Source organism: Orbicella faveolata, unplaced genomic scaffold, assembly GCF_042242905.1.
Source record: "Orbicella faveolata isolate gen_17 unplaced genomic scaffold, um_ofav_v1 contig_13, whole genome shotgun sequence".
NCBI classification, from domain to species: Eukaryota; Metazoa; Cnidaria; class Anthozoa; order Scleractinia; family Merulinidae; genus Orbicella; species Orbicella faveolata.
The window spans coordinates 30941641-30962500 of NW_028301540.1; the positions used below are offsets into that span (position 1 = coordinate 30941641).

Here is a 20860-nt window from a genome sequence, read left to right on the forward strand (position 1 = left end):
GTAAGTAAGTAAGTAAGTAAGTAAGTAAGTAAGTAAGTAAGTAAGTAAGTAAGTAAGTAAGTAAGTAAGTAAGTAAGTAAGTAAGTAAGTAAGTAAGTAAGTAAGTAAGTAAGTAAGTAAGTAAGTAAGTAAGTAAGTAAGTAAGTAAGTAAGTAGGTAAGTAGGTAAGTAGGTAAGTAGGTAAGTAGGTAAGTAGGTAAGTAAGTAAGTAAGTAAGTAAGTAAGTAAGTAAGACTTTATTTTACGAGGGTAACATTTGACAGTATTAAAACTGATAACCTAATGGCCCTCAAAAATTAAAATTTTAGAAAAAGAAAGAAATAGTACAATCGTAACAATATTAAAAATAATTAAAATAAAATAATTAAGCCTACATACATCGTAAAGTACTTACAAAATGTGATTATTTACAAATTTTAAAGAAATTTACAGGAATAGTTTGCTAAGAATTTGATTATCTAAAATTATTTTAAAAAGGGAGCGCTTAAAATTTTTTACACTGGTACTCTGTTTGATGTCCACACTTAATTTGTTCCATTCTTTCGTGGCTCGCACGGCAAACGCTCGACCCCCTTCAGTAATTCTCTTAAATCGTGGGCACATTAAGTTTATATTACAAAAACGGGTTGATCTATTATGAGTGTCAGAGTTTCTGATAAGTAAATCATTTATATATTCTGGGGTATTGCCATTCAGCCTTTTGTAGGTTAGAGCGCATCGATTTATATATGATTCAGCATAAAAGGGAACCCACTTTAAGGTGTTAAATAAGCCGACGGAAGGTGCTGTTCTTTCGGCATCGAGGATAATTCTAGCCGCACGTTTTTGAAGACGCAGGACTTTCATAAGATTTTCTTTACTGCAAGAAGTCCAAATCGTGCTACCGTAAAGCATTTCAGGTTTAATGATCGTAGAGTAGTATATGTCTCGTTGATTGCGTTTCAAATAAGGACTTATGTGACGAAGGAGTCCAATACGTTTCGCCAACTTTTTGCATAACTCCTCAATCTGCCGATTAAATGAAAGATCCTGATCTAAAGTTACCCCAAGAAGTTTGAAATCAGTAACATGTTCAATATTACTTCCATTCAAGTTAATATCTACTGAAGTAGAGGCGACAAGGTTCCGCAAACGTTTGCCTGTTACCAGCATGGACTTTGTTTTCTGAGAGTTAATAAACATTTTGTTTCGTGCCGACCACTCATCTAAACGTTTGAGATCTTGATTGAGAGCCTGTGCCAGATGAGGAACATTTTCCCAGCTAGAGCATTTTGATAGAGTTGTATCATCAGCATAAACATCCAGTGTTGAATCACGTATACTTAAAGGCATGTCATTTACAAACAATAAGAAGAGAATGGGTCCTAAGATTGATCCTTGAGGCACTCCTTGTAACAACTGTTTACTGGTGGAACAGCAGCCATTTATACGCACATATTGTTTTCTTCCAGTGAGATATGACCCAAACTACTTTAATGATAAATCGTTGGCCCCATAAATAGATAGCTTCTTAAGTAAAAGCTCGTGATTTATTACATCGAAAGCCTTTCTAAAATCGACAAAAGCTAAGCCAGTAACCATATCATTATCCATATTAAAGAGCAGTTCGTCAGTTAATTTAATCAGCGCCGTTTCCGTGGAATGATTTGGTCGAAAAGCTGACTGGAGGTTGTATAGCAAATCACAGCTGTGTAGGTGTTTGAAGAGAGATGCTGCAACGTGTAAATCATATGACAGAGCAAAGTAACATAATTTGGCTATCTACAATACTTGTACCCCCAGTATCGTGGAAATCACGGGCCAGACAAATTCTAAATCACTACCTTTTAAAGGGGGTTCTTTTTAAATGCCAATTCGCCATGACTTTGTCGCCAAGGGAGGTTTCTAACCGTCATATTTTGAAAACCAGATAAGCTTTTTAGCACGGGTTTGTTCCGTTGAAGACTCCTGCAAAAGTTTCAAATCACGGCCATATTTGACTAGTCATGTGACCAGAATGGTAAGCACCCTGGGAGTCACGTGATGACTTTGAGCTGAGCACACGTTTCTTTCGGTGCTCCGCGCTAAACCGAAAATTCTCAAGGAACGAACAAATTCTTTGACCTGTCCGTTATCCGCTCGTCTGTTGTTTAGAAACATGCCCAACCCTTAGGATCAAGATGCTGAGAAAAAAACGAGCGAGAGGAAAAGACTAAGAGTTAACAGCTTGACTTCAACTGAAGACAACGAGAACGACGCCATTGTTGAGCTCACGGCCTCCGAATTTCAGCGCATTATCAGCAGAGTTGCTAAAATTGAAGAAGAATCGAAACACCGAGAAGCCCGCATCACCCAGTTGGAAAGAGAATTAACCTTGACCAAAGAAGAAATTAAAGAGCTTAAGTTTACATCCCAGCAACTTGAAAGTTCACTTGAATTCACTCAGAAAGACCAAGAGGAAGCATTTGAACGCATCAACGAGTGCGAGCGGGAACAAGCCGCGCACGGCAATAATATAGTTAAACAAGAAATCTACAGCCTTAGATGGAATTTATTGTTCTATAAAATACCCCAGCAACACGAAGAAAACTGTGCAGTGTTGATTAAGCAAGTTGCCATCAACAAGCTCAAAATGGTTCCGTCCGAAGTCGAATCCTTTATGTTTTGCGGTGTTCATCGGTTGGGAAGACGTCGCCGCGGACGAACAAGGCCCATAATTGCCCGTTTCACATGCCGCGCCGACAGAGACAAGGTCTGGAAGTTACGCAGAAACCTAAAGGAATCTCAAGTCAAAGTCGGTGAAGACCTCCCGAAGCGCGTCCAGGATCTAAAGAAAAATGTCTTGGTCCCTGCTATGTAGAAAGCAAGAAGAGTGCCAAGAAACAAAGCACACGTAAGCGGCGATAAACTCATTATCAACGGAAAAGCGTATTTCCATTACAACATTCCAGCCCGGTGGCTGCCCTCCAATTCTGAAGATCAAGAAGAAGAACAAGAAGGCCTCTTTGCTTCAGCGACAGATTTTACAGACAATACGCCCGACGGTTGAGTGAGTATAGTTATGAGGCGAGCAGATCAGAACACTTATCTATTTTGCTAGTTCCTTTACTTGAATTTTGGTATTATTTTTTATTTTTTTTTTTTTATTTTTTGCGGAGTACCCTCGATTTTATTTGTATTACACGATGACCAACACGCACGCCGTTGTCCAATTTTGCGTCCACGCCACACGAGCGTATTTTATTTTTCTTCTTTAATTTTACTGTGAAAATCTTTAATTTTGTTACAAGTAGTTACAATATTTTTGCGTTTTGGTTTTTGATGTTTCGTATATGTTTTTTGTCCTTCCACCATATGCAAATTATACCAGATTCCTCAACTAAAAGTTAAAAATGCTAAACTCTTTCTGACACGTGCACCTTTCGTAGTTCATAATTATATGTCAAAATCAAGACCTGTTAGCCTACTAAACCCCAAAGGGAACTTCGTCAAAGGTACATTTTTGTTTGCTTGGTCTCCAAAATTTATCTTGGTATCTTTTGTTCGGAATCTTCACGCTTAATCTAAAATGTCTCTCTCTTAATGTAAGAGGACTCAAAAAATCGATAAAAAGACGCTCCATCTTCAGATGGCTTCACAAACAAAATAAGGATGTAATTTTCCTTCAGGAAAACTTACAGCTCAAACGTAACCGCCAAATCTGGGAAAATGAATGGGGTGGGAAAGTTCTTTACAATCACGGAACGTGTCACAGCAAAGGTGTTATGATTTTACTAAACCCCAAATTAGATTGCCAAATTGAGGAAGAAGTAAGACACAAAAACGGGAGGTTTCTTGGTGCAAGAATAACCCTTGATGTTGTTCAGATCGTTTTAGCTAATGTCTATGCTCCAAATGACACAACCCATCAAGTGCTATTCCTTAAAGAAATACAAAAACTTCTTAGCAACTTTGCACAGGAAAAAATCATTATTGGCGGCGACTTCAAGTGCGCGCTTTCACCAAATGACAAAGACGGAGGGAATCCCACCTCAAAGAGGCTACCGGCCATAAAAGAAATTGACAATTTATGTCACCTTTACGGCTTGTGTGACATTTGGCGCTTCTTAAATCCCACTGCTAAACAATTCACATGGAGAAACAAGTCTTTTAAAGTCTAGAGTCGGATTGATTACTTTCTAGTCTCAAAGCAGCTGAGCAGCATTACGACTAGCTGTGATATCTTTTTCGCACCAAACACAGATCATTCTGCAGTACAAATACATCTCTTGAGTGATGATTTGAAACAACAAAGAGGACCCGGTTTCTGGAAATTTAATTCCTCCCTTCTCGAAGACAAGCAATATATTTCTAACTTGCGCGAAAACTTAACACACTTTGTAGAGAAATACCGTGACATTGAAGATTTAGGCTTAAAATGGGACCTCGTCAAAATGGAAATCCGAGGTTTTACCGTCAAATTTTCCTTCAAAAAAGAATTAATGAATTATTTTTTAAAGCTGAAAAAGGTAAAAACAACAGGCATATAATATGCGAACTCAATTCAACTCGGGTTCGTCTAGGAAAAATAACGGCTCTCAAAACTCGCGGCATTATCCTTAGGAGCCGTACAAGATGGCATGAGCAAGGGGAACGCAACAACAAATATTTTTTAAACCTTGAAAAACCAAACCACTCTAAAAAACTAGTCTCCAAACTGAAACTTCAAAATGGTTCAGTCCTAACTAACCAGTTCGATATTTTAGAAGAACAAAGCAAATTTTACCAATCTTTATGTAATTCGCAAAAATCTGATAGCGCCAACGAACCTGATGATGATGTGTTCTTTAATCCCAACAACATTTCTACTTTGTCCGACAACGAGCAAGCTTTATGTGAAGGTTTGATCACAGAAATTGAGGCCTTTAAAGCCCTAAAAGAATTCGCTGTAGCCAAATCTCCCGGTACCGACGGCTTTACAACTGAGTTTTTAAATTTCTTTTGGCCAGAGCTAAAATCGCTGATTGTTGGAAGTTTTAACTACGCGTTCACAAACGGCTCCTTGTCGATATCCCAACGACGAGGCATATTCTCTCTTATTCCCCCAAAAAATAAAGATAAAACCATTCTTGAAAATCTTCGACCAATATCTCTTTTGAACGTTGATTACAAAATTCTCACTAAAGTTTTAGCAAATCGCTTAGAAAAAGCATTACGAAAACTAATAAATCCCGACCAAACTGGCTATGTAAAAGGACGCTACATTGGTGAAAATATCCGATTAATTCAAGATCTAATGTTTTATCTGCAAAAAGAAAATTCTCCTGGCCTGGCAGTTTTTGTGGCTTTCCGGAAAGCTTTCGATACCATTGAGTGGAATTACTTAGAGAAAGCACTCATGCTCTTCAACTTTGGGCCAAATTTTCTACAATGGTTCAGGACTATATACTCCAACATTTCCAGCTGTGTTCTGAACAATGGCCACGCGTCTCACTTCTTTTCTTTAACGCGTGGGGTAAGGCAAGGTTGTCCTCTATCAGGCCTTCTATTTGTTATCGGTCTCGACCTTCTCGCAAGAGCCATCAAAAATCACAATCTCATCAAAGGAACAACATTACGAAACCACGAAATTAAAACGACCATGTATGCGGATAATACCACAGTTTTTCTCAGTGACACGGAATCTATTAGTTATTTACTTAAGCTGCTAAGCCAATTCAAAGTTGTGTCTGGTCTAGAACTGAGTCAATACCTCCAAAACCGAAGCCATGTGGCTTGGCAAGTGGAAAAACAGATCCGACACTCCTTTTAATTTCAACTGGCCTGTCGATCCCATCTGTGCCTTACGTGTATTCTTCTCCTACGACACCACCAAAGCTGATAAGCTTAACTTCGATGAAAAGCTGCGAAATATGAATAGGATTTTAAATATCTGGAAAAATAGGAAACTAACCTTAATTGGCAAAATAAACATCGTCAAAACTATAGCTTTATCAAAAATAATTTTCAACAGCTCCAATCTTAATTTACCTAAAAATTTGTCTGACACGATTAACAGCATCATCTTTAATTTCACTTGGCAGGGTAAACCCCCTGAAATTGAGAGAATGACAATAGCTGGTGAAAAAGGCAGATTAAAAATGATCGACTTCGAAGTAATGAACACCGCGCTCAAAATTGTCTGGATTAAAAGAATATGCCAAAACTCTGAGTCCTTTTGGAAAACTCTTATCGAACACTTCTTCAGGGAACGCGGCGGTCTTTCTTTCCTACTAAACTGTAGATATAATGTTTAGTCACTGAATTTAAATAATGTGCCACCCTTCTATCACGCAATATTAAAGTACTGGCAACAAAACAAATACATTATCTTAGAAGACAATACACACAAGCAAAACGAAATTATCTGGAACAATAAAAACATTTTAATAGATAAACAGATGATCTATTTAAAACAATGGCATCGAACTGGAATCATGTACATAAATGACCTGCTTGACGAAAATTTTAACTTCTTATCACATGACAAATTTCAACGAATCTTTCAGTTACGTGTCCCGTTTACAACCTACTATGGTTTAACAAGCGCCATTCCACCAAGCTGGAGACGCACAATCAAACGCACAGAAATCGCTATTGAAAATCACAACGCGTCACAAGAACCTCCTCTGTCTAAGAATTTCACCACCCGTGCTGTCTATGCAGCAATTATAGACCACTACTGCCACCCCCAACTGCTGAACTAAAATTACTTCAATATGGTTTCTCGAAAGAATGCTTAAAGAAAGTTTATAACCTTCCCTTTGTTACCACGCTCGAGACAAAGCTTCAAGTTTTTCAATATAAAATCATCCACAACATACTTCCAACTAGGCATTCCCTTTTCCGTATGAAGCTATGCGATTCTGAAATCTGCCAGCTATGCAAAATGCAACCGCAAACATTGCCTCCCTTATTTTACCTTTGTTCTGTAATTTCCAATTTCTGGTCTGCCTTTCAAAATTGGTGGTTTGAAAAACATAAAAACATAATAACTCTCACCGAACGTAATATCCTTTTTGGTTGGCATGATAACACTACAGAATCAGAAGACATTTTAAACTATGTCACCTTGGTAGCCAAGTATTATATCTTTTGTACTATCCAAGACAGCGATGATGTACCCTTTGACGGCTTTCCTTCTTTACTTAAGAACAAATTAAATACTTCACAACAAATAGCATATAAAAATAAAACCATCGAAGATGTCAGCAAAAAGTGGAAAGACTTTATTTGAGTTTTTTTTTTTCATTTTACTTACTTACTTAAGTTATAAATTAATTTAATTAATTCTTAATTTGGTAATTAATTCCTACTCAAAATGTTGTACTTTGAATTAGTTTGTATTTATCTTCTTTTTCGTATTGTTTTTTCTAACACACACCATTACCTTCTGTATTATCTTTTGTATCTCCTTTAATTGTCCTATTGTAGTTTATGTTGTATCAATAATAAAAAATAAAAAATAAAAAGTAAAAAAAAAAATGGTAAGCACCCTAAAACTTAACAGGCATCTAAATCCAAAGCTTTAAATCAGTGTCAATACATTAAGAACGTCCAGGTGCTTAATGCTACGTATGGGTTTTATAAAACTCGCAATATCATTAAAGTTATCAGGTAATAAACCCCCGTATTAAGACTTTCTACAATAGCTTACCTCTGTAACGGGTAAACAGTAATTCCATACGTACGGTTATAAAGAAGGCTAAATTATTTCTGATTCATAAGAAAATTCAGAACTCTTCCTCTTTTCTTCCAAAATTCTAAACGTGCGACTTAGGACTGGCACTAGTTACGCACGCGAAATCACATTTTTTAACAGCAAATGTTCCCTCATATAAGTTTACCGTTTAGCACTGCAAAACGCTCCAAAATGGCTTTCCCAATTCCTCCAAATATCGCCTTCAGCAATCCCTTAGCAACTGCTCTAAATCTCTAGTTAAGAAGGCCCCCCTTAAACGCATGTTAAAAATGTTTCTTCAATTTCAAAGAACAGTCTTCTCCAAATGTGTAAGTTCTACTACTGCGCATGCCCACACCAACCGCTGTCCTACTAAAGCTGCTTTCAGACAACACAAGAAAGTCACACTCGGCTAACATGAAGTGGTCATGTAAAACTCCCATCATACTCTCATCTGAAGGCGGTTTTTCACCTTTCTTGAAGATATCTAAATGTTCTGGTTTATTTTCTGCGGTGATAACCTTCTCTGCAAAGTGTTTTCTCGCATAATCTTTCACTAGGAGACTGTCCACCGCTAGAAACCATCGCGCATGTTTTCTACCACCGAGATTGAATAGTTTTCGTTCGACTTTTGTTGCACACCAGAAATATTTTGGAAAATCAGACTCAGAAACTCTTGTATGATTTCTCCCGAACGGTTTATCCCTTAGTCGAATATGAATTCCTATGACGAAGGCGCTGTTTTTACGAAGCTTTTTTCTCGTGATTTGTAAAGCGTTCTGCAAGCGAGGAGTTGTGTGGAACAGGTAATCAAACGCGCAGCCTATCATTGCGTACCGCTGGGAGCCTGGTAACAGGGGGATGATTTCCATGTCTTGCGCTCGTTGCATCAGATATTTGTTCTTCTGCATTACGCCTTCCGCAAAATATAAAATCGATGTTACAATTTCCACCGGTTTATCGAAATAAACCTTGAAATTTTCTTTTTTCACCAAATTCACCACTGCTGAAGTGTTTTTTGTTAACCAACCGTCGAGAGCTTTGTTTGTATGACCACCAGTTCTCCAGTAATGTTTGCGTGTTTCCAAAAGCGGAATCGGAAAAGTCCAGTTGATATTCTTTGGCGTCAGAAAGCTTTCTAACGGTTTGGGTGCTTTCCAATGAATCAAAAACGCCCGATCAGTAAGAATTGCCAAGTAAAACAACGAGACCATCGCGTAAACTCGGTTGCCGTAACCACAACAGCCTTTGTTTGTCCAAGGACAGGAGTAAACGAGAAATTTCGCTTCTCGCTTGTTGTTGATGATGTCTTGGTGCAGAGCTTGATATTTTGACTGCCATACTTTGCCACAGATATCTGGAGAACTGTAAAGCTTTTGAGTTTGCAATGTAGTTTGTGGTCCCTCCTTTGTGACGCTTACAACTCTTTTATTCGTAGTTTTAGCTGCAATAAACAGAGAAGCACCCGTCATCACGAGGAATTATGGAGTAATATATCAAATAATAAATATAATATAATAAATTCCTCAAGGAACATCTTTCTTTTTTTTTTTTTTTTAAGAACTGTCTTAAAACAAGACGTAGTGACATACATTTTTATTTTATTAGAGGTAGCACGAATCTTTTTTTCGAGCAAAAGAGAGACTGTTCGCAGTCTATTGGACATTTGGCTTACCTGGCACAATGATGGTTGCTTTTTTCACTATTTCTTCTTGATACTTAAATATTTCTGTAAAAAGTACCATTGCAATGACTAATATGGCAAGAATGGGCCATCTGAGCATGCGACAAAGACGGCGTGACATCGGCTGGGACAGTAAGGGCTCAGCTTATGCCTCAAAAAGGACAAAAAACCGGAATCGTGCGAATGTTAATTTGGATAAAGAGAAATATGATAAAAGTAAAATATACCGTAAACTGCCGCTTAAAAGCCTTGGGCTTATACAACTTCGTAAGGGTTTTTAGATTGGCGTATAAACGGAGGGGCTTATATCCTAACAGGAATAAAATAAACGGTCCACAATGCGTACTTGAGGGCTTATGGCTAGTGTTTTACATTGGGTTGTCGTATTCTAGTCTTTCGAGTGGGCAATTTCGTGCTAGGAACGTCCTTGAGCCTGCTGGTTTAAGAGGGGCTTTCCACAAGTTACTCGAGAGTTTCCCAAAAGGTTGCTTGAGATTTCCCAAAAAATTGCTCAAAAGTTGCTCCAAAAAAGTCAAAAGTTGCTTTTTGTAAAGACGTTCCTCAAAAATTGCCCTCCCCCAAAACTAAAAAAAAAAATTGTTGCTCTCTTCCTTTATTTGATTTGATGCAAAAATATGCAAATTGTACAATAAGAGTAAGATTTCTAAGCATTTTTGTGCAATTTTGAGGCGTAACCAGCGTTGTTAAATACCTTTGTCTTCCATTAAAACCAAATTTAATGTATGATTAAAGTTACGCATCAATATTAATATTAATCTAGTAAAAATACTAGTACCAATAAAATTGTTGTTGCTGTTGTCAAGACTTCTAACCATTTTCATGCAATTTAACTGCTGCAATCAGAGTTGCTAAACGCATGTAAACTTGTCCTTAATCTAAACCAACTTATGTTGTACCAGACTACCAGTACATAGAAATGCACGTCATTTTCAAGGCACTGATCGTCCGTCGTTTCTTTTCATCAGGTCTACAATACTCTGGTCCTTTTTCGTGCTTTTTGCAATAAATTTCTTTGATTTAATTTGTTTCTGGGATGCAATGTGCTTTATAACAGAGCTTTTCGTTTTGGACTCGGTGTCCTCGCCTGCATCACATCTGAGTTTACCCGACACCACAGTAAGATGCTGACTTTTCAGCCCTTTGAAATCATCATTTTATTTCTAATAAAATATAAAAAAATATGACCTTTATTTACCCTCGGCAGTGTTATAGCACAAGTGCTAGTGGGGCCGAGCAAACAACTGAAATAAAGAATCCCAACTGGCCGGAGACAAACCAGTTGGCTCTCCCAAGCACTCACATCTGGATCGGCTGTGGCGCGGACATTTCACTTTTTTTTAGCTGGATTTACTTGCACTTTGCGTTCTCCTGAAATTGCCGCTTTCGCTGGAGTTCTCAGTCTTGCTCTTGCCTCTGTGGTGACCCTCAAAGGATCTGAATGACTTTCTTCACCAGCTGAGACATTCGACTTTGAATTTTCATTAAAAATTACCGCTGACCTAGCAGCCCGTGTGCATGCATCTTGCATCCACGATCTACCCCAGGGGGAGCGGGGATCTGGTTCCTTTTTCACAGGAAATTCATAAATTGTCTACTAAAACATTGTGAAGTATGGAAGCAAGGCCAATTGAAGACCAGGGGACTATACAGGCAAATGATCCCGGACCGCAAATGATTCCCAAATTGGACCGCAAACGATCCCAGGACCGGAACTGATTCCACCGCAAAAAGTTAGGAATGGCGTGGAGTTCATGAAAAGTCTATGGATGGATACATATTTCTTTAATTATCCCAGGTGAAAACAGGATAAGTACATCAGGTATAATTAAAGCAGCAATATAAAACATTAAGCAGACTGCGCAAAATACCAAATTGACATGTGTTGACTGTATAAATTTTTCGTTTGGGAAACGCACCGTAAAAATAAACATGAACCCTCTGCTATCTAATTAACCACTTACAACTTTTCCCTGTATACTTCTTATAACTGCGTCCTTGGTAGACAGGAGCTTCTATGAAAGTGCACAAGAGTTCTTCGTGCGAGTTACCCCAGTGTTCTTTAGATAGATTCATAAATGATCTATCTATCTTGAATGCAGTACGAGTGGAGCTGTTGCTTTTGTTCGTGCAATTTTCTTTTTACTGTCAATAATCTCTTCTCTGCCGTAGGCTGCGCGAAAATGCATGTCAATATGTAAAAAAGTGTCACAACGTATTGCGGTGCTCAAGAAGATTAAGCGTAACCTGCCTCTCGCGAGATCCTTCTCAGACGACTTGATTGGCTGCCACTTAAGGAAGAATTAAACCTTGAAAGGACTAGTTTAATATTTAGGCGCATCAAAGATGAAAATAATTGTCCGAGCTATATAACAGGACTTTTAACGAGAAACTCAGACCGACACACCAGAACCAGTCGCTATGGAAAATATAACTTAGTGTGCCCCTCCTATAACAGAGAAACGGAACGGGGGCGAACTTTAGAAAGATCGCTCGGATTGAATTGTCATTTGAAATTGAAGTTGTGTGCACGCAGCATCATTTTTTGAAAAAATTCAAGATTTTGAAAGTCAAGAAACCATTAATGTTTTTCTTTTGGTCTTCCCAGGAATTTATTTATCTATTTGCATCAAAATGTTCCTTCAAAACTTTGTTAAAACGAAAAAAGCGTCGCCATTTCGTAGACAACCTGCAGCCACTGCACTCAGTAATACTTGAAAGTATACGAGTAGCTCAGCCAATCAGATTACAGCATTTACATTAGTATACTAGTAGAATTCTACTAATACTTGATATATATTTTGTCTTCGTTTTCCCTTACAACAAGAACCAGCGCGCGTCATGTTCTTATTTACCTTTTTTTTTTTTTGTATTTTTAGATCTTTTTTTTTTTACCTTTTTTTATCAAAAAAAATTTACAAAGCATCAGAAAAAAAAAAAACCAGACAAAATCCAGTTACGCGGTTTCTCATTACGCCGTTACGTGATTTACTAACAACGCTGCTGTACTAATTGTGGACACTGAAATAAGGAAACAAATATTATAAATTAAACAGAAAATTGTTTAAAACCCTAACTGGTGGGAGGCTGACCAGTTGGCTATTTACATAGCGTGGAGGAGTTGAATCTGGGAACGTCAAAAAACTGACATCCTTCTTCAAGATATATTTATTGTTAAAAAGAACTCCCTTTTTCCTCACTCAGAAATTGTTATCTAACTTTAATTCCCTTGACACTTGATTAGAATTATTACTTCAACGATGCCACTTCAACGATGCCACTTCTTTCCTTACCTCAAAACATAAACGTATGTGTCGATATCACTCAAAAAAACATCACTCAAAATACACTACTTACAGACAATAGGCTACCTTACTTTGCACTGCATTTTTGCATACTCTTTCATACTTACGAAGAAAAGTGAGACAACCCGTTCTTTAATTGTGTAATAAACTATTTGTACGTACTAGGAGGATAAAATGAATGATTTGATGTGCTGGCGAACATTGCAAATTTGACTTCTTTTGTGGCCTTGAACGGTAAGAGACACCAAATCCGTCGATCCGCCAATATTTTCCTTCAAATTCGAAACCGCATTGTTTAAAAAAGCAAATCATTAAAACTGCTTCGGGACTTTTTCGGAAGTTTTTGAGACACCTTCAGACAATCCAGAGCTGTCTTAGACAGGTTCGGAGCCCGTTCAGAGGCCCTCTTTACATTTACATAATCATCGGACATTAACCTGAGTCCTAATCTTAAATAAATGAATAATCTAACACATTTCCCACTTAGTTTTTTTGTAAAAGTTCTTCGGTAAACTGGAAGATGGGGATACCATTGTCCAAATCGCGAAATCTATAATGAAGTCAAACATGCTCCATGAGAATGACACTATTCCAATGACAATGCAAAACCCGAGTTTAACTAATCGAGGCCCAATCCGTAAAAAGAAATAAGGTGGATAAAATATTAAAATACCGGCCGTACCCGGCAAAAGATCTATGATCCGAACTTCTTTTAGGATCCACAATCCGAACTTCAAGACAGGTAGAGTCCAGGCCAAAATTCACAGCTGATCCACGATCCGCCACATTTTAGAAATCCGCGAATCCGTTCAATTTATCGCAGAACTCCGAATGTCCCCAATGCGTGCGCTTTTTTAACTTAACAATGAAGCGAGGCTGATTACTAACGACATGATAGAGTCCAACTCGTCTCGCTGTCATGTCGTTGTCTCGTTAAGCTTTATACGTAGTAATCAGCCTTGCTTCATTGTCATTGATGTTCCTATTTTTGGCTGATCTGATCTTTTACAGATCCTATGCGTATACCGACAGCATTTTCGCTTACCGTCCCTTGCACCATTGTATTTAGTGCTTTTTTAAGCCAAATCCGACGATCCGCAAACTTATTCACCCCTCTCCTCAATCAACAAACGCCTGATAAGAACATGACATGGAATAATATTAAACTACGATGTACTGAGACATCCAAATTAAATAGAAAGACTTATTTTAAAAATAAAACGCAGAAGACAAAGAAGGACTAGTAAATTGCTCTTCAGGGCCCTGTGTTATAAAACAAAAACAACGTTTACAAGTGAATATATAAAAGATCATATCTTTAGACTGCAGAGAAAGATATGAAGACATGATTGATCGTCGCAGTTATATACACACAACTTAAGCAGTCGCGAAATTAAAGCCTGAAAAAATTCAGGCCTGAACAGGATTCAAACCCATGACCTCTGCGATACCGGTGCAGTGCTCTACCAACTGAGCTATCAAGCCAACTGGGAGCTGGTCACGTTATTATTTCGTAATATACCCGTAAGTGGCTTCAGAAACAGCTGGCACAAAAGTATAAACTGAACTCAACAGTGGACAAAACCAGGAAGTTTTCTCCCAAAAAGAGACTGCTAGTATATTAACCATTACATATGCTTCGTAAGGCTGATTGACTGCAGAATCAGGTTCAGATTCGACTTCAAGACCACGACAGAAATACCCTCGAGGCAAACATAGAAAACAGTGGCGATAAAAAAAGAGACAAGGAGAGGGCGTTTACTTGTATTTAGTTTACTGAAACTGAGAGGAAATTATAAAAATCGAATATTACTGACTTAGAATTGCTTTGAAAGGAGAATTAGCACTGGAATTCTTGACGTCAGGGTCACTCACTTTATTGTTTCCTAATTTAAGAAAACTACAAATGATGACAAGGAAATTGTCGAAATAGCGGCTGTACTTAAACTGCTCTGTAAATTAAAGTTTATTTAAAGTAGGTTGAATCAAATAACAAGAAGATCTGTTAGATCTTATAACCGCGCTTTTAAAATTTAACTGTTTTCTTAGTACTACAGTCGCAACGCAGTGCATATTCCAAAGCAATCTTTGATGATTCATTGATTACTGTAGAGATCACAGCACTTGATCAACATAAACTCTATTATCGCACCATCAGTCGTAGCCGTTGTGACATCTCCGATGACGTAATAGTCTTAATCTGGAAGTTTCTTCGGGATATGTATGGGCATGAAGATACGAACACTATTACAAACCGCTTTCTTTCTTTAAAGTCACGATTAAATTTAATTGTTTTTTTCCCTTGAGTCAAGGGTTAGCAAAGAAGTCACACGAGTCACATAATTCAAGAATTGCGTTATCTACGGCTATCTTTAGTACGGTGGTTATTTCCCTATCAATGACGTAATCTTTGCACGTTCTGACACGTTCTTTGCTTGGCCTCCAAACATTTAATTTTCTTTCCGATCTATGAACTCGCTGCGATGAAACAGTCAAAGGATTTACTTCATTTGCCTAAAACCGCAAGAAATACTCGCAAAATTACAAATAAATTAATCACCGTCGCTTCTGCCGAAATAAACTTGCAAAGTAAACACGATCTTATTTGTCACGTAGCGAAAGTGGAAGCTGCAACGTCAGCGCATTCCATGGCTGACGTAATACCTTTTTTCAGCGTATTTATTATTCCCTTTAAATCCAACGCTTTGATAAAGCGAAAAGAAAATATATTTTACCCACAAAAAAGAAAATAATATCCGTAAAATTGTTCGTGTGTTTATGTTTTAACAGCTTCTGGCGGAAAAACATCACACGTTGCGTGACTCAAAGTTTGGCCGAGCGGAGGTCTGCGTCTGGTCACCGACAAAAAAAATACAAAAAAAATAATAAACCACGGGTAAACCTAGAACCGCGCTCGGCCCATGGCCGCGCGGTTAAATAGCAGTATTGAAATAAATATTATTTACACGGTTTATATGACGGCCGAGCAATTCTCATGAATGAACTGAATGACGCCACAGGAATTGTCAAAAGAAGGTTTAGAAACCGTTTATAAAGTTTTTGAATCAAATAGAAAGCAGTATTGAGATAAAAAGATATTATTTACCAGACTTAAAACGAAGTATAACTCCTAATATAAGAAAATTACCAGTGGCGGATCCAGGGAGAGGGCCGCCCCCGCCCCCCCCCCCCCCCCCCCCTTATTCTGGGTGAAAAAAGAAGAAATGACTGAAGGACGAAAGGCCGGCAGGGCAAGTAAAACAAAACCGGGCCCCCACCTTAGCTCAAAGTCTGGATCCGCCACTGCTTACAAATGGAATTTTCATAATAACTTCAAAATGATTGTAAACTCAGTGTTCAAAGAAAGGTTTAAAACCCTTCTGCAAAGTTTCTTTAAGCTATAGTGTACATTGAATGCGATTCAAAGCAGTTTTAAATTCATGTTTTTTTACAAGGTCGACTGATCCTCTCGACTGTCAAGAAGTATCATCAGTTACTGTGCTGTTTTAAATAATCATTTATCTAAAGAGTCTTTAAAAGTCCTGTACGATAATTTCTACTGAAAATGAAACAGATGCAAGGATTCAAGGCAGAATTTGTGCGAGTCATAAAAACGGCAACAACGAAAAAGTATTCGAAGCCACAAGATGACATGTCTGATACAAAAACTAAGAGAAGCCAGCATATAGCATAGGGCAGCATGCATACTGCAAACCCTAACAAAATAGCAATGGACATCTTTAACACATTGCTTTCCCTTTGTTGGCGTTGTTGTCCAGCGTTGGCCGATTGTTCACCTGGAATCTTCTGTGACTTGAGCTTTACATAGATGGTAATGTAAAGTGTGGCTATCAAGAGCAACGGGATAAATACCAATGTAACACACCATGACACGATGTAATTCTGATAGGATGAGGACTCTCCAAAGGCTTCTTTCCAATGCAGCGTACACACCAACCCTCCTGAGTATTCAACTAGTTTGAGGGCGAAGAGATATGGGGAAAGGAAAGCCAACGCGACGATCCAAGTGGCGAGAATGAAGAACGGACACAGCTTTGAACTAATGAGTGGGGAACGGAGGGGATATACCACAGCTCCAAATCGATCCACTGCTATCAGAACCAGGCTCTGAACAGACACAGCATGGGAGACATATGGTAAATAGTAAGTCAGCTTACATAAGGCCTGGCCAAGAGGACCACCGATTAGCCAGGAGTTTATGTAGAGTTGTTGAATATCCCAAGGAACCAAAAAAATCGGAAAGAGCAGATCGGACATGGCCATGTTTACGATTAAAAAGTTGATGGTTTTTCTCATGGTTTTCGTCTTGTAGACAATTATTCCGATGACGGTGTTCCCAGCCAGCGAAACAAGAAAAATCAGGCAGGAAACAAAGGTTATGCCGATTTTTTCTGCTGTAGGATTCCAGTAGCAGGTCGATGGCTGTGTTCCATTCATTGTTTTGTTCAAGTCTTGTGACATAGCCGTTCAGTTTCTTTTTCCGCTCTTACGCTCACGAATAACGTTTCTTCTGGTTTGATCACATTCAGTAATAACGTCATGTTTATATGTTATGTTTCCACCCGAAAGATGTATAAATGTTTGCCTTGACGTTGTCATTTGCGCGAAAATAATTGCTTAACGATTTGGCATGTTTCACGAGGCTTTCAGAGAATGCTCGTCGTCGATGTTTAAATTTAGAAATTTTAATTTCCAATATAATGACAGCGCAAAGCACCTAATCAACGGCTGCCGCGCAAATGTGTTATGGCTGTTTACCCCACAGAGAGATCAAGTTTTCTCGAGAATTCAAATCAGCCTCTTAAGAAAGAGACTCCTGTTGTATAAACCATGCATTGTATCTCACTTCTTCAACGGCTAACATCGTGAGGATTAGATTCAACTCACTGAGAGTCAGTTTCTTTAAAAAAGCATTTGCACCTGTCTGCAAAAAGACAAGGATCTGGGTGGAGACGGGAGACTGAGGGGAGGGCGTGTTGTTTGTTTTTCTCAAAAAAAAGGAGAAACCAAAAAGTCGAAATATTGTCAATCAAGCAACCGCTCAATTGCTTTCTCATTTATCCCTTTTCTGAAAACTCGCACTAGTTCTTAGGGGTAAGATGACTGGAGCAGCTTAACCTGTATGTGCCTTTCATGGTTGCTTTGGATTTTGCTCGGCGACATTGAAATTTCATATTAGTTACTTCTCCGGCGCACACATTCGTTTTGATGTGGCTTGCTAACGATGAAGAACTTCTCTATTACTATAGCTCATGGTTTCAGATTTCTGTCTAGGAGTGTGCGACTCGAGCCGGGTCGTCTGAAATTCAGCCTAGGTCATGTTTTTTCTCTTTTGCGAGGATTTCCGGCCTAACATGAAATGTTTTAAAATATTTCTATTCTTAAACCATCACAGCTTATTAAGCAGCTCAAGAGCTCCTGGAAGATTTGCGATGATCGTGTGCTAGAAATTGCCTCGTATGAGAAAAGTTTTACTGACATTATCATTGTTTACGTTTCATACGAATTTGATCAGTTTCAGTGTGGTTTTTAGTATTCGAATTTCCTTCTTTTATTTCTACGTGGGACTTATTGTAATGTAAATCAGGAAAAAAAGGTCTGATAAAGAGGATTCCACCCAAATTTTAAAGTGCAGAAAATGTCTTAAATTTGTTTAACAGTAAGGTCTCCCATCCAAAAGACATTATTGGTCATTATTCAGTACCAAGCGTGATCAACTTTTTTCGTGTCTCAAGTGAATGAAAAACCCCGCTATACATGGCATAACAGAAAATGCGCGCCTCTTAATTTACGGACAGCTGCAGGTTTGCAGGTTAAGATAAATTTGAAATTTAGTTAAAACGAAGTTTGGAAGCATACCCATTACAGAAGCGAAGGCAAGATATTATTGAATTGTATTATATTTCTGCGAACACCAGGTCGGAATTTTTCAATGTTGTATCAAATACACCTTCCTTGGCATCTATCATATTTAATGGTAGTTTTCCCAGCCAGCGAAACAAGAAAAACCAGGCAGTAAGCAAAGGTCATGCCGATTTTTTCTGCTGTAGGATTCCAGTAGCAGCTCGATGGCTGTGATCCATTCATCGTTGAGTTCAAGTTTTGCGATCCATAGTCGTTCAGTTTCTTTTTCCGCTCTTATGCTCACAAATGAGTTTTCTGCTGATTTGTTCTCTTATTAAGCTCGCTCTATATATGCGCTACTGAAGCTGGGATATACGTTTCGCTTCTTGTTGTTATTTGCGCGAAAACATATACGGTATGGTAATGTCCACAATCTAATGATAAGCAGATCCACTGCCTTTTTACAAGTATTGCGACAATAATTAGGCTTGTTTTTTCGTGCGCAGCTCGCCACCCGAAAGTGACCTATCAGCTTGTGCCACAAATTGCTTTTAATTTTTTATGTTTCTCTTAAATTTCACTTCTGCGCCAGATGGAGTACCGACAGCTGTTTTCCTTTTTTCACTTTACTCTGTAGTCTATGATAAACAGTCTTCCATCATATTTTTTATCACGACAAGTCATGGAGAACACAGGATTTTCAACACTTGAGCTCAATTCAATCATCCTGATGCCCAAGCAGAGACTGCTTATTGGAGTTTAAAGTTAGAAATTTTAATGTCCAGTATACTGACATCGTAAACCGCCTAATCAACGGCTACCCCGCAAATGAGTTTATTCTGCAGAGACATGAAGTTTTCTCAAGTGTCAGTATTATCTCAAGTCAGGCTCTTAACAAAGAGACTCCTTCTGTGCAAACTGTGCATTGTGTTGGTATCTTCTGAATCACATTAAAACTTGAGTTCTATAAGTTTCTATGAAAAGTGTTTGTACCTGTCTACATAAAGAGAAAGATCTGGGTGGAGACTGGAGACTCAGGACAGGGCGTTTAGTTTGTTTTCTTAAAATAAACAAGAGACTAAAAAGTTTAAATATTGATGTCGAACAAAGAACTGTTTAATTGCTTTCTTATTTATCCCTTTCCTTAAAACTCCCACCAGTTCCAAGGGGAAGGATGACTGGAGCAGCTTAACCCGTATGTGACTTTCATGATTGCTTTGCATGGATTTTATTCGGCGAAATTCGTATTTCATTTCATATCAGTTACCTCTCTGGCTCATCATATTATTTTTAATACGACTTGCTAAGACTGCTAAGGAGATAGAACTACTCTATTTATATTCTACTAAAACCTCGTGGTTTCAGATTTCTCTCTCTTTTGCCAGTTTTGCGAGAATTTCTGGCCTAACATGAAATGTTGTAAAGTATATATTTCTGTTCTAAGACGATCATGTCATAGTTCAAGTCGCTGAAGAACACCTGGAAGATTTTTAATGATCTTGTGGTATAAATTGCCTAGTCGTAAAGACTGTTTTCACATCATTATCTTGCCCTTTTTTTACAATCTGATTGTTTGTTGCAGCTTAAGCTTTTAGGAGGGGAACATGGGGATTTGCGGTGTTGCGGTGTTGATGTTTTTTTCAACGCGGTGATGCGGTGGATAAAATCTCAACTTGCGGTGCTGCGGTGATCTCAGACCCTACGGTGTGCGATGTTTGTGTTTTCCACGCTGCGGTGTTCGGTGAAATGAAATTGTTTGCGGTGCTGGGGTTGTTTGATTTACCTTTCTCAAACCTAAATTTGACCTAAATTTAGCATGTAAACTTCGTTAATCCATGCCAATTTATGACAAACACGTACCATTGAGGCTAATAATTTTTAACAAAAAACAGACCATCACTTTCTCGTCAATCTTCAATATGCTTCGGCTGCCAATCCGAAGCTGCTTTTATTTATACGTAACTTGACAAGTAACTCGACCTCTGCCGTCCGGAGCTCAGTGTTCGGTAGACATGTGGAGGAGCGAGGACAGAAACAATCCTGGAAATTCTGGAAACGCCAAGGCCGAATATAATGTATTATGGACTGCGCAGCTTTTTTCTACGCAAAAAAGGAAAAGGTGGCGAAAACTACCGGCAACAAAATATATTCAGATGTTGCGTCGGCAGGGAAGAAAGAAGGCTTTCTGAGCTAAGGAAGCTTTGCAAATTACACACGTTTACTTTTTTTTTTCCTTTTGCTATTCGGCTTTGTCTAGAGGTCATTCTGATACCGGTCTATACCCAATCCCAGGTCCTGCGACTTTCTTGA

At 38.4% G+C, this 20860-nt stretch overlaps 2 protein-coding genes across 2 annotated transcripts; both read right to left on the bottom strand.

The window, feature by feature from the left end:
• Nucleotides 1-6939: 6939 nt before the first annotated feature.
• On the bottom strand, nt 6940-9953 carry LOC149115955 (uncharacterized). Its single transcript, XM_089285430.1, has 2 exons — nt 9354-9953; nt 6940-9122 (listed from the first exon to the last, which is right to left on the bottom strand). The coding sequence occupies exons 1-2, from the start codon at nt 9481-9483 to the stop codon at nt 7963-7965; spliced, it is 1290 nt and encodes a 429-aa protein (XP_089141556.1). The 5' UTR covers nt 9484-9953; the 3' UTR covers nt 6940-7962.
• Nucleotides 9954-16207: 6254 nt separating this feature from the next.
• Nucleotides 16208-17450, bottom strand: LOC110054419 (QRFP-like peptide receptor). Its single transcript, XM_020760815.2, has one exon. The coding sequence runs from the start codon at nt 17165-17167 to the stop codon at nt 16208-16210; it is 960 nt and encodes a 319-aa protein (XP_020616474.2). The 5' UTR covers nt 17168-17450.
• Nucleotides 17451-20860: the final 3410 nt, after the last annotated feature.

Coding starts and splice junctions, on each gene's coding strand:
- LOC110054419 (XM_020760815.2), bottom strand. CDS start 17,167: ATGTCACAAGACTTGAACAAAACAATGAATGGAACACAGCCATCGACC.
- LOC149115955 (XM_089285430.1), bottom strand. CDS start 9,483: ATGTCACGCCGTCTTTGTCGCATGCTCAGATGGCCCATTCTTGCCATA. Junction 9,123..9,353: donor AGCAACCATCATTGTGCCAG/GTAAGCCAAATG, acceptor TGTTTATTGCAG/CTAAAACTACGAATAAAAGA.